General features: G+C 39.7%; 1 protein-coding gene across 2 annotated transcripts in view; it reads right to left on the bottom strand.

Annotated features, from left to right (window-relative positions):
- Positions 1 to 20,490, bottom strand: part of Adcy8 (adenylate cyclase 8) — a 241,015-nt gene that overhangs the window by 73,653 nt on the left and 146,872 nt on the right. For both annotated transcript variants that reach the window (XM_004634413.2, XM_012515414.2), the window contains exons 8-9: positions 16,173 to 16,370; positions 340 to 440 (exon numbers count right to left, since the gene is read on the bottom strand). In XM_004634413.2, coding sequence (XP_004634470.1) covers positions 340 to 440; positions 16,173 to 16,370 — 299 coding nt within the window. The remainder of the gene's footprint in view (positions 1 to 339; positions 441 to 16,172; positions 16,371 to 20,490) is intronic.

Here is a 20,490-nt window from a genome sequence, read left to right as displayed (position 1 = left end):
AGTTATTTTGCTATCTAAGTCAGTCATAATCATCAAATTAAATTATCAAACTGATTGTCAAACTGAATTTTCAAATGCATTGGTATGGAACCTGGGTCCTGTCAGCATAATTTTGATCCCTAGAAAGGGCCACTTGATTGGCCCTTTCTCAGTAAGAGCCTATCATCTCACAGAGACATGTCACCTGACTTCTTAGTCCTTTTGTGTTTACCTGGTAGTTATGTATGCAGGTATGCATGCATGTATGTATATATTTATTTGTACCGAGAATCAAACTCATGATCTTGCACCTGCCAGGCAGGCACTGTGCCACTGAGCTATCTCCCCGGCTGTATTTACCTTGAAGAAGGAAGCAAACTTTGTATTGCCGTGATAAACAGTAGGACGATAAATGCACAGACCAGGTTTGACTTGAATACTTCATCTCTCATTTGAGAATACTGTAATTAAAAAAAAAGAATGAATTATTTTGTGGCATATTTGAACCTTTGGAAGAGTTAAGTTTTATCAGTGTCTAAGATTAGGGGAAACTGAAACAAGAAACAAGACAATTTAATACTTTTTTTTAAATATTGAGAAGAATCCATCACTTCCTGAAACTCTCCTAGGGCACTGTCCCCATTCTTCCTGCCAAACTACCAGTCAAAGAAAGCCCAGAAGTAAATACAACTCCTTTTATGGCAAAAGTTCTGAGAGGAGGAGTTTGCCTCTGTTTATCCATGGCTTCCCCTCTCTGTAAAATTATAGCAACTGTAACAAAACTGAAGCACATGAAGCAATATGCATAGAAAATAACACTCACATTGTATTTCTTCCAGGGTAAATTTAAGTCACCTAAGGACCTTGCTATGATTATCATTAGCTTAGAAGACATGGCAAAATGTTTTACCGGGAAGTCTTTCCTGCTAGAAAATCGCTAGTTAGTTTTCTCAGCAAAGAGACACCCAGATGGACAGTTATGTACACATTGCCCTTCAGTTGTCCACTGCAGCTGGCCCTGGGGAATGGTGGTAACTTAATTTTAGTTGCCCAGAGTAGCCAGTAATTTCATTGTCCTGCTTTAAAATCTCCCGCAAGGTTGGCATTGAGTGCTTGTTTGCCTTATTCTTGCCTCCTATCTCAAACCATCTCAAAGTCACTAAATTGAGAAATAATTTACTTCTTTCAGAAAGAAGGAGGGCTTATAAAAACCTAGAAAGATCTGAGAATTAGTCTAAATCCAAACCCCCATTTTGCCTTCACTGCAGAGAGGGTCTATGTTGATCATCTTATTTTGGCATGTTTGGAAGAAAGAGAAATCTAGGCCTGGCATTGTTGCTTTGTAAGCCCTGATAAGGATTTCAAGTCATTTTACCTAGGAATATGACAAAGAATGCTCTCATGACATCTTAGGCCTCATGTCCACAATGCCAAGATAAGGTTTCAGCAAGGTCAGTGCAATAATGAAATTAGTCTAACTTGGTTCTTGGTGTGGTGTTCGCAATAACAATTATGAGATTTTTCACTCTCACTGACTTTATGCTATTGTCTGGGTTCTAGACTGGAGTTTACTCTTCAGTGTCGTGACTAAAAGTTTGGGAAAAGGTGTGAAGCTGATGAGATAACTAGGAGAGTCATGATGCAGTTTGGAGACTGTGCAATTACAGCTTTTATCCTCCTCTCCCCCAGCATGGAGGCTTCTCAGTTGCTGGTGACCTAAAGTACTCGATATCTGGAGGGGCTCCATAAACATATCCTGAAGACTCATTATAAGCTATACTCACTCATGATAAAGCAATGGGAAAATCCATGTTATTAATAGTTACCAGTAGTACTATCTAAGAACCAGGTACAGCTCCAGGATGCATGCAAATAGCTTGAAAACGAGTAAGTTAGGCACAAAAATGGTCAATCCAAAGAAAGATCAATGTCTGAATTCTACAGCACCCAACTGAATAAGGAAATTTAATTATTTTTGGATGACTGTTTAATTTTAAGCAAACTTGGTTAAATGGGTTTGATACTGCAATTTTAACAAGTCAAAACAAGTAAGTTTTAATGGGTTTAATCTAATGTCTTATTCTTAATGTCTTTCTTTATTTGTGATCATCACCATCATAATCACTATCATTAGCATCATCTTCATCCTCATTGTGGTTGTCATTACCATTGTCATTATTATTGCCGCAATATCTCCAACTTGTAATGGACCATCAATTCTCAGTGTTGGATTCACTTTCCATAACAATTGGGATGTCTGCTCAGAAGTCTGGTGATCATTCTCAGCTGACCACTATTTTGTTAGGGGAGTGGATTATTTTCCCTTGTAATCTGGGACAGGGTGTTGTAGGATCTTAAACATCTTCCACCTGAACACCTGTGTTTATAGTGATATTAAGCCAGTTAGTTGTACACTTGTGCTGCCAGACTTAGGTACTCCTGTCTGGCCGCTGTTCTTTTCTCTCCTGGTCCTTTTTATCTTTTTATACCTCAGTGGCAAACATGAACTAATCTATAAATAGACTAGTATTTTTTTAGTTTAGGGAAGGGTGTGCAGGGTGTTCGGGGTCTCAATACTAGATCGAACTCACAGTGACCTGCTTGTTTACAGCCTCCCAAGAGCTGGGATTACAGGTGTGCACCACTATGCCCAGTCTCAAGTTCAGTCTCAGTACACCCTGGGGGCAAGGATAGCGAGACAGGCCCAGGGTTTGAACCCCTGACCCCTGCACCTGGCAGGCACTTTAAGCCACTGAGCTATTTGGCCCGCCCTATAACTAGACTAGTTGATTGGAATATTAACTCCAATACCTACCAGAATTCAACCTTGGGCAAATTTACTAAGCGTTCTATTTTCTATATTCTAGAAAATGCATGTAATATAATTTTTCTTCTGGTAATAGGAAATGAACTCATGACCTTGTGCTTACCAGGCAGGCACTGTGTTAAAGAGCTATATCCCTGACCAAAAATGAGTATAATGGTAACAGCTATCATATGAAGACTATTGGGTAGATGAAATGAGCTAAAAATATATGCTAAATCTTTAGAAAAGTGTCTAGGTCACAATAACATAAATGCTTCCAACTGTCAATGAATTACACTTATTGCTATACTTTTACCTTTGTGAAACTTATCTTTTCAACCATGGCATTGCCATCTAAAGTGTTCTTTATTTCTTTGTATACAATTGCACCTTGCATTTGGTCGAGTCCCCAGAAATATTGCTAGTTGAATATATATTATGTTAGAAAAGATCTTTCAAAAGGGATTATGACTTCTCTTATGAACCTTTCACTTAAGAAAATACCCTGCTGTTATCATTCCCCTTGATTCATAATATATCACCCACCCAAGAGTGGCATTCTTTGCCTTTCCATGGATTCTTAGGAAGGAAGTCCTTGGAAATGCTTACTGGACCTTCATGATTTACCAAATCCTTATTGTAGAAGAAAGCTTGGTCATATAGTTACTTTTTCCAGATAAGAAATTTGAGGATCAGCCATGAGCACATGCTTGTCCCTGTCAATTTGTTAGTAGTAAAGTTTGGACAACTGGCACATCAACTGGCTGCAGCCAAGTTCACAGATCTACTCTCTATGGGCAGGAAATGACTGAGGCAGTACTCAAGCCCACTGCAATGAGACTCATACAAACTAAAAATATTTTTTAAAAAAAACTACAAATGTTTCCCTGAAAACTTCTCTATTAGAATTTAGAATATTATTTTTCAGCCTATATGGCTTGAGTTGAATCAGGGCAAGGTCAATATTCAATGTGTTGAATAATAATCAGAAATGTCTAGCATGAGGCACGTGTTGTGCTAGATGCTTTACGGTAACCTTGCTTAATTATGGTAACACTTTGAAGAAGATCTTGTTTATCCCATTCACGTTGTAGAGGTAGAAAAACTGAAGATTAAAATGGTTGAGCAACTCAATCACACTTCCACACAACGTAAATGGGGGGATCTAGAGTTGGATGCAAGGTGTGCAGTCTCTCTGGCTGCTGTTTTGCTATCTTCAGTATAACTCTGTTCATTCTGTGCGTAATGATATCTCTCAACTCATTCCAGAGATGTAATTAATGATACAGCAAAAGGGGATATGTAGGGGCTGGGGATTCGGCTCAGCGGTAGAATGCTTGCCTAGCAAGCTGGAAGCCCTGAGTTCGGTCCTTGGCACCAAAAACAAAAAAACAAAAACAAAAAAAGGGAATATGCTAAAAATTGGGATCTGTAAGACTTGGTTAGATTTATAGAGAAGCATGACTTGAGCAATGAGTAGTCTCAGAAGCACTGTGAGTTAGTTTAGTAGGACAGCACTGTTGCATTTTCATGAATAATGATAACTAAAGAGCCGCTTCTTTGGGTCTTGATGGGTAAATTGATAATGGAATAAAACCAAAGAGATTGTGGATTTTATATAGAATATTACAAAAAAAGAAGAGGTACAGTCTGGGGAATGATTATGAACTTGTTTCAGAAATGAAAACTCGGACTTGATTTGAGGAAGCTAACACTTGGCATTCATTCCCACGGAATGATGTAAGAAGACTTGTTTGGTTTTGTCCATTTCTGGGGACAATGTTGGCACAAGACTCTCTTGAAAGTTATCTTCAGACCTGAAAGCAGAGCCTTGTGGGCTAATGAGTCCTACATCTGTCATAAGGAGATGGAGAGAGTTCAGTCTGATCACATGAAGGAAAAGCGCATGCTAGAGTCCTCATCCACAGAAGGCTGACCAACAAAGTCAGCTGCACAGGTGATAGGCAGAGCTTCCAGTCTTCTATGTTTCTGTGCCTGAGATAGTCTTCAGAAACTCTCCTTGGTGGTGGTAGGGAATTGCCCTCCTCTCAGTTTCTCCATTTCAAGTATAAGCTGGAGGGTGCTGTCAGAGTTCTCTCTAAATATAAGATACAGAGAATGCTTCCAATTACAGCAATTATCTAGTTAATTGGCAAAACTGCCACTGTGATATATCTTTTAACCTAAACTGTAAGTGACATTATGAAATCTGATCTGTGGAGTTGATTGTACTTGTCATCTTGGTCCAAACCTTACTAATGGTAATTTTCCTCAGTAATATTTCTCAGAAATGAGAACATAAACTTTTCTGTGATGGCAAAATCAGCTCTTCACTTGAGATTCCATTCCATCATTGGAAAAATCTACTTTGAAGAAAGACATTTCTCTAATGCAGCTTTTGTTGGTATGAATCAATAAAGCATTGTTTCCGTCAGGATGATTTCGCACAAGTGAATGTAGAAATTTAACTTCTGCTCTATTGTTAAATTCATGAATTATGTAGTATGGCAATGGCTTATGGCATCTTTAAATTATAGTATTTGGATAAATGGCATAATTGCAAACAAGTCAGAATCTAATTTGCAATAATTTAAAAATTTTGAACTAGAGCATTTTTATAGTCAGGCTGTGCAAGGGAAACAATTTAATAAAGGACACAAAATTTATGGGGTTGTTTTATAGCAGTCACCCAAAGTGTCAAGTAGAAAAGATTGCAAGAGATATGTCTACACACGAAAGACCCAAAGAATCAAGCCAAGGGCCCAGATCCCGTGGCAATATCTTGCCTGAGTCCAGCGGAAGACCCAGAGCCCATGACAATGCCCCTTACAAGTTCAACTGGAGGCCTAGTCCCAACAATGTCCCATATAAGTCTATTTCAAGGCTTTGCACTGGGAAGGCCCAATAATCAGTGGTGGAAGCTAGAAGGTCCATGCCAGTGGAACGAAGGATCTGTGCCAGTAGGCTGAGGGATCTTCACCAGAACCAAGAAGCAACATTCAAAGTAAAGACCAGAGTTCTCCTAAAAAGTACCACAGACATTCTCAGCAACAATGAGATCCCAAGCTCCTCCAATAATGAGAACAGTGAAGTTTATGTCAGGAAAACCAAGATAACAAGTTTTTCCAGGAGACTGAACAGTATACCAACTTTCCCTTTGGAGCCTGGAAGCAATGCTCAAAGTAAGGGCCAAAGATTCCTGAAAGCGGACTGCAGTCATTTTCAGTGACAACAAGGTCATGAGCTCCTTTGATGATGAGAATAGCTGCATTCATATCAGAAAATCCAGCATGACATGCTCCTCCAGAAGAACCAATGGCCTCATTTCTTCCTTGTTAGTTCTTTTATGCTGTTGGCAACAATTCTCAGGTGAGCCCTCCACAACCAGCGGTATGCTGATTCATTCAGTTGGGTGTAACAAGTTGACTACCAGTTGTCAGTCCACCATAATCCTATTCTTTATTTCAGTGTCTAGTTTAAGCTAATCATCCACAAGAACAATTCTATGAGTGACAGTTGACTCTGAGGGATCCGACCCTGGCATATTCTTCCCAAGGAAATTTAACCTTTGAATGAAGGTGGATTTCCTCATGTCTTGTTAATATTCCCCCTTCCAGGAATGACAGAAGACCCTGCCTGGAACACATTTTCTAATTTTATGCTCTTCATTGGTGGGGGGGGTAAGAGATGAAGCATGATTCATGCAGAACTTTTACAAAGATTCCACTTTGCCAATATTCCAGCTCGTGTTCTCCCACCTTCCATCCTCAGGAAGAATGACCCTTCCTTTTTGAGATGACTTAGCTCCCAGGAAGGGTAGAGGCCAAGAGAGTGGTTACTTTTCTTGTGTTCTTTGTCTAGAATCCCCTCACTGTAGATGATGACGTGTACACATCATGTCCTGGATTGTCTTAGGACAGGGTCACTGACATTCGGGTCAAAATCATCATCTTGCCACCCTTCCCTACTGTACTGTTGTAGATCAGGTTGGTAGTTCTGACTGAAAATGCTGGCTTTGTGGGACTGGAGTGGGCAAATTGTTCTGATGAAAAGATAAAAGTGAAATGGCCCTTGAAATCATTTGACTTTCCAGAGCATGGCATAAACAGAAGTAATTTTACAAGGTAATAGGAAGAAAATAAAGGAGTCTCACAAACTTGCTGTTTGAATAAGAAAAAATTCTTTTCCTTGAACCTCTTTGAATCCTGTCCTTCCTATGCAAAACAGGAAGCCTAAATATTCCTACTATTTAGGAACTCACTACTGCAGCAAAAATTAGGAAGCCCGATACTATAACAGAATAATTTATTAAAAATAAGATCATGTAAATGACCAGAAAATATCTGATTTAGAAAAATGAAAACGAATTCCTGAGACAATTTGGTTTACCTAGGTACATCCAAATAAGAAATGAAGAGATTCAATAAATTCTGAATGTTTCCAAGATAAAAATGTGGAATTTTAAATTACCTAATTCTAAAGTCCAATAGTCTAATCCATCAGAAAGTTCATCCAGTGGGAGCCTGAGAGCTTGAGCCCTAACTGGGTAACAAGAGTCTTAACAATGCCCTATCTCAAATAACAAACATCTAAATAAAAAAGAAAGTTCTAGAGCTATAGCTCAGAGGAAAAATCCTGGATTCAATCCTCAGAGCCTCAAGAAAAAAGGAAGGTCATTCATTTACACTGCTTTATTTTGTTTGTCAAATTCTTCCTTTATTATTTGATCAGTAAGTATAACTCACAGAAAAACTGATGAGAAGAGGAAAGAAATATGTCAGAGTATATGATACATCTTTTCCTGAAATCTTTTTAGTGCGCATTTAACCTTGAGAAAATGAGAGGAAATTTGAAGAAAAAAAACAGACCAACTGTACTCAGCAGAAGAGTTATCTAATGATTCTCTTAGGAGGCAAAATCTTGTTCTTATGTGACTGAAAAAAAAGTGACATTAAATGACTGTTTAAAAATATTCACTAGGGGCCAGTGAGATAGCTCAGAGGACTAAAGTGCCTGACTGGCAAGTGCAAGTGATCCCCAGTACCACATGCCGTGTTGGCTCTGTGCTGAGCTGGCCACCAAAACCATGCGTGGTCACACACACCTGTAATCTTAGTGCTGGGGAGGCTGAGACAGGAGGATCACTATGAGTCTAAGCTGCATAGCATGACCCTGTACCAAACACATTAAAAAAAAAAAGCTCTGTGTAGAACTTGGCTCATAGTATGCACAATTGTGAGAGCCATTGTTCAATAAAAACTGAGCAAAATCTGATAGCTGATTTATGTGTAGAAAAGTGAAGCATGACCTGTTTAATTTAATACGTGCTTTGTCTTTTTAGAAGGTCATGTCTGGTTTGTTTGTTCACTTCAACCGCTTAGTCTCTAGTACTAACTACTGCCTATTTGAACTAATCTGCTTTCTTTTGAATACACAGCTCAAAAAAGATTGAAGAAATCATTATTCCAATTCCCACTGCTGTGACAGAAAAGTTATTTCATATGTTTACTTATTCACTAATTTGATAGAGGGATCAAATAGTGTTTGGTTTAGTTTATCTTTAGCTCAGTTCTAGGTGCTGCAAGAAACACATAGTCAAATTTTTGTTTTTGTTTTTTTTTTACATGATCAGACCCACATGTGTGTGTGTGTGTGTGTGTGTGTGTGTGTGTGTGTGTGTGTGCAGGCATTTGTGTGTTAGAGGTAGCTAGATAATAAAAGGTTTTATGATGAATTTAATTTTTTCCTTACTTTTTTCTCCAAGGTATTTGTCATTCATATTGAAATATTTTCTCTCCACACACCCCACTGAATGCATCCTCAGTGCATTCTAAGCTGCCTGGGAAGCAGGACTATAAACATGATAGAATTTTGCAAGGTACATTACAAATAGTCTGAGTTTCAGAGACACAGTAAATTAATTTTCAATTTGAACTGTTGTGCTTTCCTTGAATTTGCACCTTAGAAAACTGCTCAAATTCCATGCACCTCTCTCACTGGTGAAATGATGAACTTAATATCCATATGAAAGGCAACTGTAACAATTAAATGAGGTCCGCGATAGGGCTTGCGATGGTAATAGGAGATTGACCAATATCAGGTTCCCTGCAACGATGCCACCTCAGTTGCAGTGTGTTATGATCTCTGAAGCACTTAATAGGTACTAGCTGCATTCCACCTAGCTGCTCAGCAACCATGTGAGGGCCACGGTGATGGGAATTTCAGTGACTGGTAGAGGATCACAAACAGGAGCGCCAGTTCCCAGGATCACAAGTCATGGCTTCCTCTACTCTTACGGAGCTCAGCATAGCATGTCTGGTGGAGGGTGCATACATTCAGCACAGACTGAGCAGAGCAAATGCTTTGAGCTGTGCCAAGTGGACTGCTCAATCCCAGGAAGTGTGGAGAGAAAGACAGTTCTTTCAGAGCAAAAAGAAATCCATGCACAAAAGGACCCCAAATCCTTGTCTCCTTATTTTCACAGAAAGACACAATCATTGATAATAATCAAACAATGGATGCTTTTGGAGAAAGCCCCTCTTTCATCTTATTGGAAAAAGTAATGCTGGGGAGTTTGTATTAATGAATTACTTAGAGAAAGGTCAAGCAAATGATGCTAACCCATTTTAACAACACCGATTCTCTCCCTCTGATTAGGAGGTGTTGATGGGAATGGTCCTCACAATGGATGACAAGCCTGGACTTGATTACATTTATAAAGAATGGAACTCTGGTATCCTGGGATATAATGTGCAATTATATGGCCTTCCCTAATTACTTTAAAAATGAAAATAATTTCTTCAAAAAATTCAAAAAGTGTGATTTCTTTCAAGTGATGGGTTTAACCTTCTTTACTCAGTATTGAAATGACATAAAAGTAATCTGACAAGGGAAAAGAAGGACTATTGTGCTTATGGAAGCATTTATTATAGGACAATTTGTCATCTGATTTTCACAGCAGTGCCTAAGGGCAGATGATCATCAGAATTTCAGTGAATTCTAGTTCCTTGTTCTGCTTTTCTTAGATAGTGACTGGAAGGATTGGGGTTCAAGTAGTGCCTACTGAATAAATCAGACATTTTTGTTATTTTTCTTTCATTGCTGAGACAAAATACCTGATACCCAGAATTAAGGAAGGAAAGGTTTATTTAGCTCACAGTTTGTAGGCGTTTCAGCTCATTCTCAGCTGGCTCCAAGTCAGCGGTATATGGCAGAGGACAACAGTTCATGGTGGTGGAAGCCAGAAATGCAAGAGCAAAGGTGGGGTGCGGTGGGGGTATAAGTAAGCCCCTTTTCCTCTCTTACAGTGTGTGCAGGCTACCCACTTCAGGACAGGTATAATATACCCATAATCCTAGCTAGGGACTGTGACTCAGTCACAAACTCTACAAGCTGGTCTCAATGACTTCATGCAATCTGGGGGGACATCTAGATACAAACCATAACAAAGCCAATGTTCTTCTTCATCTTTTAACAAACCCTAAACCTTTGTGAGTTAAATAACACTGTGCACTTGTGCAGGGATGTCCATTTGCATGTCAGGGAGATATCAACTTGTCAATATCCACTAATTACCAGTATGCTAAGCAACAGTCCTGTATGTCCACTTTTTCATTTCCAATGTGGGATTTCACCCAAGGTCTACTTGCTCCAGGATCACTGTGAGCCCTCTAAAGACAGCCTCCGTAGGCCATGGAAGGCTATATGGGCTCAAGTGTGAACCTGGGGGCCTTCTGATATGAACTGATCACTGAACACATGGGGGAAGTGACTAGCCCAAATCTCCCATGCTCAGCTAAGGATAAAAAGAGGTAGTTGACAGTTTGGAATAGCAGAGTAAAGAGTGTTTCTCAAAATGCATTGGCCCTTGCAAAATCCAAGTCTGGATGCAGAGTTGGGCAAGTAGCACCATTTCAGTAAGATCCTCAGGTGATTGTCACATTTGAGATCTATTAGCCTACATCGAAAAGAGTTTTATGCCTATTTTTTTCATAAAGAGAGAAGGAAGTCTTTTCTTAAAGGAAGAAGTTTTAGAATCTAGAAGAAAAATATTAGCTTTGAAAGGAAGGAAATCTAAACTTCATTGGTGTAGTTTGGGTTCAAACCTTAGGCCAATAACTGCCCATGTCCTCTTTTGGGTTCTCACACTAAGGAGATAACGCAGTGTTTGGACATCTTTTTTCTTTTTTTTCCCTCTTCTTAATTTCTTATAACGTTTTTCTTTCTTTTTCCTATTTTGCATGCATATATCTGGTAATCAGAACAACTAATTAGAAGACAACACTATGCAATACAACAAATATTATCAAATTCATATTATTTTGCTTAGCAAAATTCTGTATCATTTCTACTTTTTGCTTTTCATTACTATTTTATAGTATCTTTGAAAAATAAAAAATAACTGCCTACAACAAGGCATAAGTAACTGAGAAATCTGGAGTTAGTATTAAACATGTATGAATTTCCATTCATTATGAAGAAATTCATTCTGAGGAGGTAACTTTTTTCAGAATACTAAGTGTAATGAATTTATTTCACATTGGTGCTCTTATTTTATTAAGCTTTCCTAAAGCTATAAAGATTTCAAGTAAGTCTCTCTGTCCTTATAAGCCTCCATGAATAATTTTAATTAATTAAATCTCTGTCCTAAATTGAATCTACAGTCTAGTCCTCAAAGTGAAATGAGACCAGTGGCTGAGCAACATCACCTTTTAAAAGTGCTTTGTAAAGGAAGTGCCCCGATAGTTGATTCCACAAAGAACTGGGTTCTTCACTGGACAACAGAGGCTCAAAATTCATTAAGACAGGTGAACATCATGATAAAAAAATAGGTCTTTAAGAAAAATGTAAAAATTACAAATTTAGAAATCAAAACATAAGGGCCAGCCAGATAGCTCGGTGGACTAAAGCACCTGCGTAGGCAGGTGCAGGGGATGGGGTTCCATCTGGTTTAAAATGTAGGGCCTCTTTTAGTTTCCTTATAATTGTATCCTAAAGAAATAATGAATACGAATGTGATTTAACTATGACAGTGCCCACCACAACATAGTTTGTGATTTATAATAGTAAAAAAAAAAGTAAAAAAAAAAAAACCCTCAAAAAATCAAAAACAAAGCAAAACTGAAAAAAAGCCACAATGGTTAAAACATGCAATCTAATAGTATACAGTTACTGAAAATATTTTGCTAAATAATAGTGTGAGTAAAGTGTAAACTAAGAATGCTTAATGCTACATTGCAAAGCATTATGCACAAAAGTACATTTTACAAAAATTGATAAACACATAGATGCACATTCATATAAGGCCAGCATGACGGATGCCAAAATATTATCAGACATTATCTTGAATTTAAATATGAAAAATATTTTCTTCTTTTTGCCTTATACATTTGGTATAAACTTTCGTCAGTGAAAATTTATTTTTTTAATAAAAAATTCAATGTGATTTTATCATTTGACAAGTATGTCATTTTCTACATCTTTTTACTGTAGTTCCAAGTTTAGCTTGTCTCTGAGATTGGTAAGGCCCTTGGGAAAATGTCTCTGCAAAGAAGGGCAAGTAATTATCTGTGAACTTTGAGGGTGCCTTTGACAGCTGAATTAGGTCTCCTTCCTTGACCCAGGGTTCTGCTCAGAAAATACTGACATGGTTGCTGAGAAGTGAAAATGTTGAGAAGTCCTAATACCGAAGTGGCCTTTGGCCCTTTGACTTGTCACATGAATTTTGAGGGTGAGTTTTGAGGGTGCAAGAAGATGTTACTAATAATGGCTCTGGGAAAGCCAGCACTTCAGATCACCAGGGTCAAGGAGAATTCATAGTCAGCTCTGTGGCTGGCTGAGATGCAGAGCTGTCCAAAGTCCTGATCTTACATCCAAGGAAGAAACAAATGAAAACGTGTTGTCCAAACTTGGCTAAGCCACAGAGGTCATGGGTGTGCTTTTCTCCAGTTCAAGCTGAAATATTTATTGGAGGGGGCTGGCAAGGAGGAATGGGCTACTTAAAATTTCATGGCAGAGAGTGAGCATAATATCAGACTTACCCCAAAAGTCCACTGGAAAGGTGAGATCAAATGTAACTCACATCTTTTGGATCTTAGTTTGCAAAAACTAACCTGAGGCCAGCCAGAGTCACCTAGGCAGAATTCTTCAATTTCCTTAACCTGAACCTTTGTTCATTTCCTTAATTATTCAGCAAGTACTTGGAATTGTGAGGTATGTAAAAGTCCTGTTCACAAGACATGTTAGTAGATATGTCAGTTATTATTAGCCGTGATCAAGAACTGTCTGTGTAACATTCCTATACATTTCAATATTTGTTTTCTCCCTTGTAAACCCTTGTGAAGGTGGAGAAACAAAGAAGTTCCCTTATTCACATATAATCCAATTGTTCAAATGAAATGAAGCCTTTGCTTCCCTACAAAATGGTAAGGACATAATAATTGATTTCATTTCCACTTTTTTCTTTTTTGATAACGAGCTTTATGGCCCCAACTTGTTCCCAAGAAGCCATGTAGGGCAATGGGAAAAGAGGTTTTATAATCGTAAATATGTATGCATTTAACTAATTCTAAGATGCACATTTCTAATTAAAAAGTGAAAGTTTTTATAGAGTACACACTGCAACATCTTTGAAATCAGAATGCACAGTATTATCAGAGGAATTGCAAAACCTCAAGTTCTTTCCAGGGAGATTTGCAATTGCTCGCGTTGGACACCAGGTGGCGATGTGAACCTGGTGCCACTTTGACTTCTCTAGATTACATTCAGAGGGTGAATTCAGGCAGCAAACATGCAGATTTCATCGGCAGTTTAACTCTTCATGAACTTTTCCCCTTCACCTAGTGAATATCAGGGTATAGGCACATGGGTTTTCTCACTGCACTGGATTTTCTTTTCCTCCTTGTTCATGCTTGCCCTGAGGTATAAAGCGCGTGTACGTGTGTGCGTATGTGCGCGCATGTGTATATGTGTGTTTGTGTGTGTACAGGTATGTGTGTTTTCTCTTGGAAGTCTCATTGTGTTACGAGCCTCTCTTAGTTGACAATGAAATAAGATGGCCAGATCTTGAGCTCTATCATCTCTGCTTAACTCTTAGAACCCAAAATTTTTTTGCATAAATTGGATAGTAATGTTTCTCCTGGTACCAGGGTGGCGGCACGCTGATATCATTCTGGGATTCTGGAATCTTATGATTTAAGAGGCTCACTTTTACTATGCTAAAGCTTTAAGACCCTTTTCTACTAAACCTCTGCCCTCTCTCCTTTCCTTTGCCCTTCACCTTGTCCAAAATTGGCAAGGGTGAGAATGGACGTCTTACTGCTGTCTGCATTCAAGAGCTAGGGAGAGCAAGTTTTGGGGGCTTCGGGTAGAGCCAGTGAACAAGAGCTCTGCTCTAGCATCATAGTGGACCCAGATTCCAGGGACCCGGCTAACAGTGCGACTTGAGGTGGGGGTCATTATTATTTCTCTGTCTCCATCAAATATAAGATAAGGCTCATAATAGCATTTCTTTCTGTTGTGCTTGTCAATTTGTATGGATATCACAGAAATAGTGCTTGCACTTGGTAAGTATTCATTATGTTATTTGCTGTATATTCTCTGCTCACCAATAACTCAATCCCTCGCTGGAAACTCAGAGCGAGTGTCACTGAGGACGACCTCTATGGCATGAGGGGACTAAGGGTTTTCTGATGTGCTCCAAGGCTCTCACCGTGGGGAAGCCCGTGTCATGTGGAGCATATGTTAGAAGGTGCATAGATAAACCATCAGTGGACAAGTCCCATGTCCTTTTGGGGACCTGCCCTGGTAATAGAGGTCAACCTCAGGTGCGCCCCGCCTCCCAGAGGTGCAGTCTTGCTTCACTACCATATGGCTGCAGATGCAATATGGGCAGTTCTGCACAAAAGACAAGAGGAGCTACTGTCTGTCAGTGTTAGTCTGTTGGAGAGGCAAGTGCATTGTTAGCAAGATGAGCAAAAAGGCTTTGTTTAACTCTCGACACAAGTACCTACATAGGTTGATTGAGAAGATTTTTGCAAAGCCACCTTGCTAATTGTCCTAGCTCCTTTGATGGAATGACCAGGCCAGAAAAGGCATTTAATGTGGACCTGTTTTTGAGCAAGAAAAGAACACCCTCTGTTTTGGGTGTATTGAGCAAGCCAAAATATTTCTAAAGTTTAATTACTTCATAGACACAATATGTTTTGAATTGGGAATTGCAGGTGAAGGCATTCATTGTGGAGTTTGCAATCTGTAGGTAGTTATCTAAGAAACTCATTGGGAGTGGTGCCTGTGCACCGAAGTGTGAATTCCCCAAACTGAGGCAAGCAGAATCTCCAGGGCAGCTGAACAAACTCACAAAACAATTGTTCACTGAAGCTTTACAGAGCATTGGATCAAACTCCTGAAATTTGTTTGCAAATTCCCTGCTGTTTTTGCCCAAGGCTCCTGCGGACAGCAAACACATCCTGTGCTCAGTCAAAAGAGGTCTGTCCATGATTTTCCTCAGTGTAAAGCAGCAGCCCAGTTAAGTGGAGACAGTGACGTTTCTTGCCAGCCTTGTTTACAATTCAGGACTGGGTCAGGTTAAAAACACGGAAAAAGTGGTAAATATGCTACACTGTATTTGTCACTTCACCTGATCAAGACATTGCTCTGGAGCACTTCAAAATAACCTGGGAAGGCATGCTACTATCCTCGCTGTGTGGCAAGGACTGCGTGCTCAGAGAGGTTGCTTCACTTTTGAAGGCCCCCCTAGAAAGGAAACAGTGGAGGTGACTTCAAACCTCCACATCCATAACTGATTTTCTCCCTCCTAAGCTTAGATCAGAGCTTCTGAGCCAGAAATTGGATAACAGATATCTAAACCCAAGAAAGGCAATGTTTATCACTGATGCTCACACCAAGTCATTAGGTGGCTTTTATTTTATTTTATTTTTTGGTGGAACTGGGGATTGAACCGAGGCCCTTGCGCTTGCCAGGGAAGCGCTTATTCTACTGAGCCATCTCCCTGGTCCCTGGTGCTTCTTATTATTATTTTGCAAAGATTGCAAACCATGTGAATTCACCTGAAAGCAAAGGCAAGTGGACAGTAATATCAATGAGTTTAATAATCCCCAGGTGGAAGAAACTCTATGGATGCTCACTGTGGACCCCTCGTTCTTTTAGTCAAGAGTGGAGCTGTGTTTCTCTTTTACCACAGCATCTCCTTGCATGGTCTTTGTTCTATTAATGATTTTACAAGCGAATAAGAAAAGACAGTACCAAACCACACAAGATCAGACAGCAGACAAACTCGAACCACATACACTGGGGGCTCTCTCTGTCCCCAAGAACATTTACAATCATTAACTTCAGAAAAAGAGCCAGTGTGGAGACTCAGCTCTACCTTGTGCTCCAGGCTGGAGTCTTTAAACATCAGTGAGAATGGCTTGATATGCTCTCTTCTCAATTTATCGCCACTCCGCAAGTCGATGGTATGTTCTATTCTCTTGTTAATTTCCTCAGGCCCAGACTGGACATGCAAAGCTTGTGCAAGATGGTTTGGAAGCAGATTTATTGAATTTCTTGTTAGGGCAGCCAGAGTCTAGGGGGAAAGCACATGCAAACACAATAAACCTGCTAGTCCCCTTTGGATTAAAAAAAAAAAGAAATGCAATGTTTTTAGATCACACTGCTTTGCACACAGTAATAGCATTCCATGCAATTGTATTGAGTGAAACCTACAAAATTCGATCAGTTAGAATTTGGGTCAGAGAAACACAACCTGGCAAAGTATCACATTAAGAGGGACATGTTCCCTCTACGTAGGTGCACTGAGTTAATTCCTTTGGTTGAACCATTAGGAGAGTTGCTGTCTTTGAAATATTTAGTCATAACCCTTTCTCTAACCAGGCATGTCCCAGGTATGAGAGAAAGAGAACCAAAGAAGTGAGAGAAAATAAATGTATCCAAACGGCCCACAAAGATGATCATCTCCCACTGTAGATTTCACATTTTCACGTGCTCTTTTCTTTAAGAGTGGTGGGAGACGTGGCTGTCTCTTAGCTTGCATTTTCGTTTTAAGCATTCCTCACAGCCTGAAAAGTCAGATGTGCCAGGATCTGCTCCTCAAACCTGATGAATGTTATTCAATTTTTGCATCTCAAATCTGCCCCTCTGCAGTGTAGCGCTTTATATATCTATATACTCATATAGATATATGTACATAATTTCCTTTAGGCAAAAAAAAAATGCAAGCATTCCAGTCTCCCACTCTTTCACAAGGTTACACAATATGAGGTAAGGAAAGGCACAGCTGTCATGAGCGGTAATTGGATTTGGATAGATGGATGCAGAAATTGCATTGGCTTATCAGGACCCATCAGGCTTGGCAGGGAGATCCGTCTCCCGGTGATCAACTGGCTGACTCTAGCCAATGCAATACTCATTCATAGCCACAGTTTGAGACAGCTCCTGTGACAAACAAAGATCTGACGAGAGCAGGGAGAGAAGCTACTCCATTGCCCTGAGATTTCCTAGAGGGAAGACAGAGGATAACATATCTAACAATGAGGAAGTGAAAACCCACTACCTCTGTACACAATACGTACAACTGCTTCGTTTTGCTGTGTGAAAACCCAGGCTAGACCAAAATGATATGTCTGTATATACAAAATAGTTAGTATAGATTTACAGCTACTTGCTCTTAGTTCAATGAGAAGAAAGATTTGTACTAATAGTGTTTAGACAAGATATCGTGTCTGCATCTTGTCCTCTGAATAACTACTACAAAGACAATATGCAATGTGTTAATTATTACAACTGTCCTACTGACCTGTTTTGGAACTGTCTCATTGCTACTTATTTCTCATTAAAATTAATAAAAAAATGATTATATGATTATCACATGGCAGCCTGTGAGGAAGTGGAGGACCTTGTAGATCGTCCTACCTGCATCCTTTATGTACCAATAGCCTTGGAGAGACTTTGTCGAGAGCTTTCATCATATTTGAGCTAAATAAGATGCGCTGAGGATCGGCCAGAACCGAGCAAGTTTGATCTCTCTGCAGTAAAGGATTCAACTTATGGAGCTCTTGGGCCCTTCCTTTCAGCCTTTATGGGACTAGGAATCTAAATTTGAGTTGTCTGGAAAATTCTACAGGAAGGTCTCATCACTGGTAACTTTTACAGGCATTTTCTTCTCTAGCCCCGGGACAAAGGATGACATCAAGTGTGCTCATACAAAATAGAAAAATATAAATTCTTAGAGCATTGAAATGGTTGATTTCAGCTCTAAGAGCCAAGGAGACTACCACAGAGAACAAGATAGATGTTAGGGGCAGGGCAGGGTGAGAGGCAAGGACTGATGCCGAGAGGAGGAAGCAGGGCCCAATGTTGTGGAAAATCGAACAGCAAGATCCACACAGGGCCAGAGGGCTTGGGTTCTTGGGAGGAGATATGACTGTGCGACACCCATTAAAGCAAAGGAAGCCAGACTGGCAGCCACTTGGTGGATTTCTCACTGGTTTCTTGGGCAGAAATTCTTTCCACACAGCTTTAAAAGTGCCAAGCTTAGGTTTGTGTCTTGGAGGGGACCTAGGACTCTCTCTGAGCATGCAGTCTGACTGGGAGCCGGCGTGCACTCCAGAGCCCTAGAGCTGGAAGCTAACATCGCGAGATGAGAATTGCTGTACACTTGTCATTTGGTCCCCTCTCACTTTCTGTAACTTTAATTCCCTTACAGTTTTCCTTCTTGGAATTACATGGAGCTATCCATTCTGTCAGTCTTGTGCTTTCAGCGGCTCTACAAACTTTGGATTTCACAGGGGAATTTCAAAAATATTTTAAAGGCTGATTTAGTTAAATCACAGCAGCAGTAGCAGCAGCAGCAGCCACCCCTGCAACTCACTGATATAACTATTATTTCAGGACATATTTTGGAATAGGAGTGTTTACAGTCTTGGAACAAAATAATCCCTTGTATCAGGTATATTTGCCCTTACATGTTATTATACTGATGCGAACTACCGTTGCCAGGGACTGTGCTCCCATCCAATCTGTAGGGAACACGTGTAACCTAGGAATATATGACGTTTCCTGGTTGTCTGTGCTTTGTCGTGGGAGTTGACTCAGAAAGGATTCTGCCGGCACTGACCGTTCCTACGGGGTAGAGACCCATGAATCCAGCTCCTGCTAGAGCGGCCCTACTCCTCAGTGCATTCTACTAAGTTGCTTCAATGGAGAACGGATTGGAATCACCCCCTGTTCTTTTTGTTAACATTCCATACACCAGATTAGCATGTTTGCCATCTACACCGGAGGTAGGAAAGTAAACTAGTACAACTACAAAGGAAATCAGTAAGGAGATTCCTCAAAAAACTAAATAGAAATTGCAGCTGACCCAGCTGTTCCTCTGCTGAATATCTTCCTGAAAGAATGAATGTCTTTGTATCACAGTGACACATGCAGACCTGGGTTTATAGAAGCACAATTCACAAAAAGCTTACTTGTAGAAATGGCCTATATGTCCACCAACTGATGCACAGATACATAAAATGTGGTACACATATAAAATGGAGTACTACTCAGCCATGAAGAAAGACAAACTTGAGTCATTTGTAGGAATATGGATGCATCTTGAGACCATGATGCTCAGTGAAATAAATCAGACACAGAAGGTCGACTATTGCAGCTCCCTGTTCTTCATTACTGCTGATAGCATATAGCTATCTTCTGGGGAAAATATCATCAGGCCTCAATGGTATGGTGGTAGCACCATCTCTTCTTGTCCAACAAGTTATTTTTATCCCACATAGTTATATCCCTAGCATTGTAGGAAGGTGATTAAATATGAGTGATTTTTTTTTCTTTTCATTTGTCCTGTCAAGTTCACATGACTACTAAATGTCCTGTTTGACCAGGAGTTTCTCTAGCATCCATCTCACCTTTTTAGGGTCTAAAACCTCAAAAAAGCTCAGCATGAAACCTAGCAGGCACACAAATAGAAATTAGGAGGGGCCATTGGGAAGGCATCTGCTTTCATGGAAACTCTCAATGCTGTGCAAAGGACATGGGTCTGGAGGCGTGACCACAGTGTAGGGTGACTTGTGACATCCTGCTGCCCCGCAGCAGTGAGGACTGTGGTTTGCTTATGTGCTCAGCGTAATGGAATGATTCTGCCAACACCAAAAGTCCACATGCTGATGGTCACAGTGGTCATTCTGAAGACGTCCCTGGAAATGCGTAAGGTGTCTGCTTTGTTTATACAGTCACATTGGATCTATCTTTAATAGAATGGAACTTCTCTTTTAATAGAATAGAACCAATGTTGAGCTAGATTGGATCAGCTAAAAGAATAGGTTATGCTTTCAAACATGATTCCAGACTTAAATCAAACTGCACACTGCTGAGACAGCTCAGTCGCCTAAACAGTTGACTGGAGAATAAGAAAAGCAAGTGATTGAAATGGAAGGGAATGAAAAATGTCATGAGAATATTTGATAATAATATAATAAATAAATACCATATAACCTATAATTGAATGCATATGCTCAAATACCCATTTTAATGTATACTTGAAGCATATATTATATTTATATACAAAAGTCAATATGCATGCTGTTTTGCTTTTTTAAACCAATTTTGCATGTTTATATCTAGTAACCTAAACAACTAATTTGGAGATGACATCATGCAATAAATATAGTTTATAACATTACAAACAA

Source organism: Octodon degus, unplaced genomic scaffold (genome assembly GCF_000260255.1).
Source record: "Octodon degus isolate 3935 unplaced genomic scaffold, OctDeg1.0 scaffold00062, whole genome shotgun sequence".
NCBI classification, from domain to species: domain Eukaryota; kingdom Metazoa; phylum Chordata; class Mammalia; order Rodentia; family Octodontidae; genus Octodon; species Octodon degus.
The sequence above is the reverse complement of the archived record's forward strand: the minus strand, read 5'-3'. Positions and strand labels throughout refer to the sequence as shown.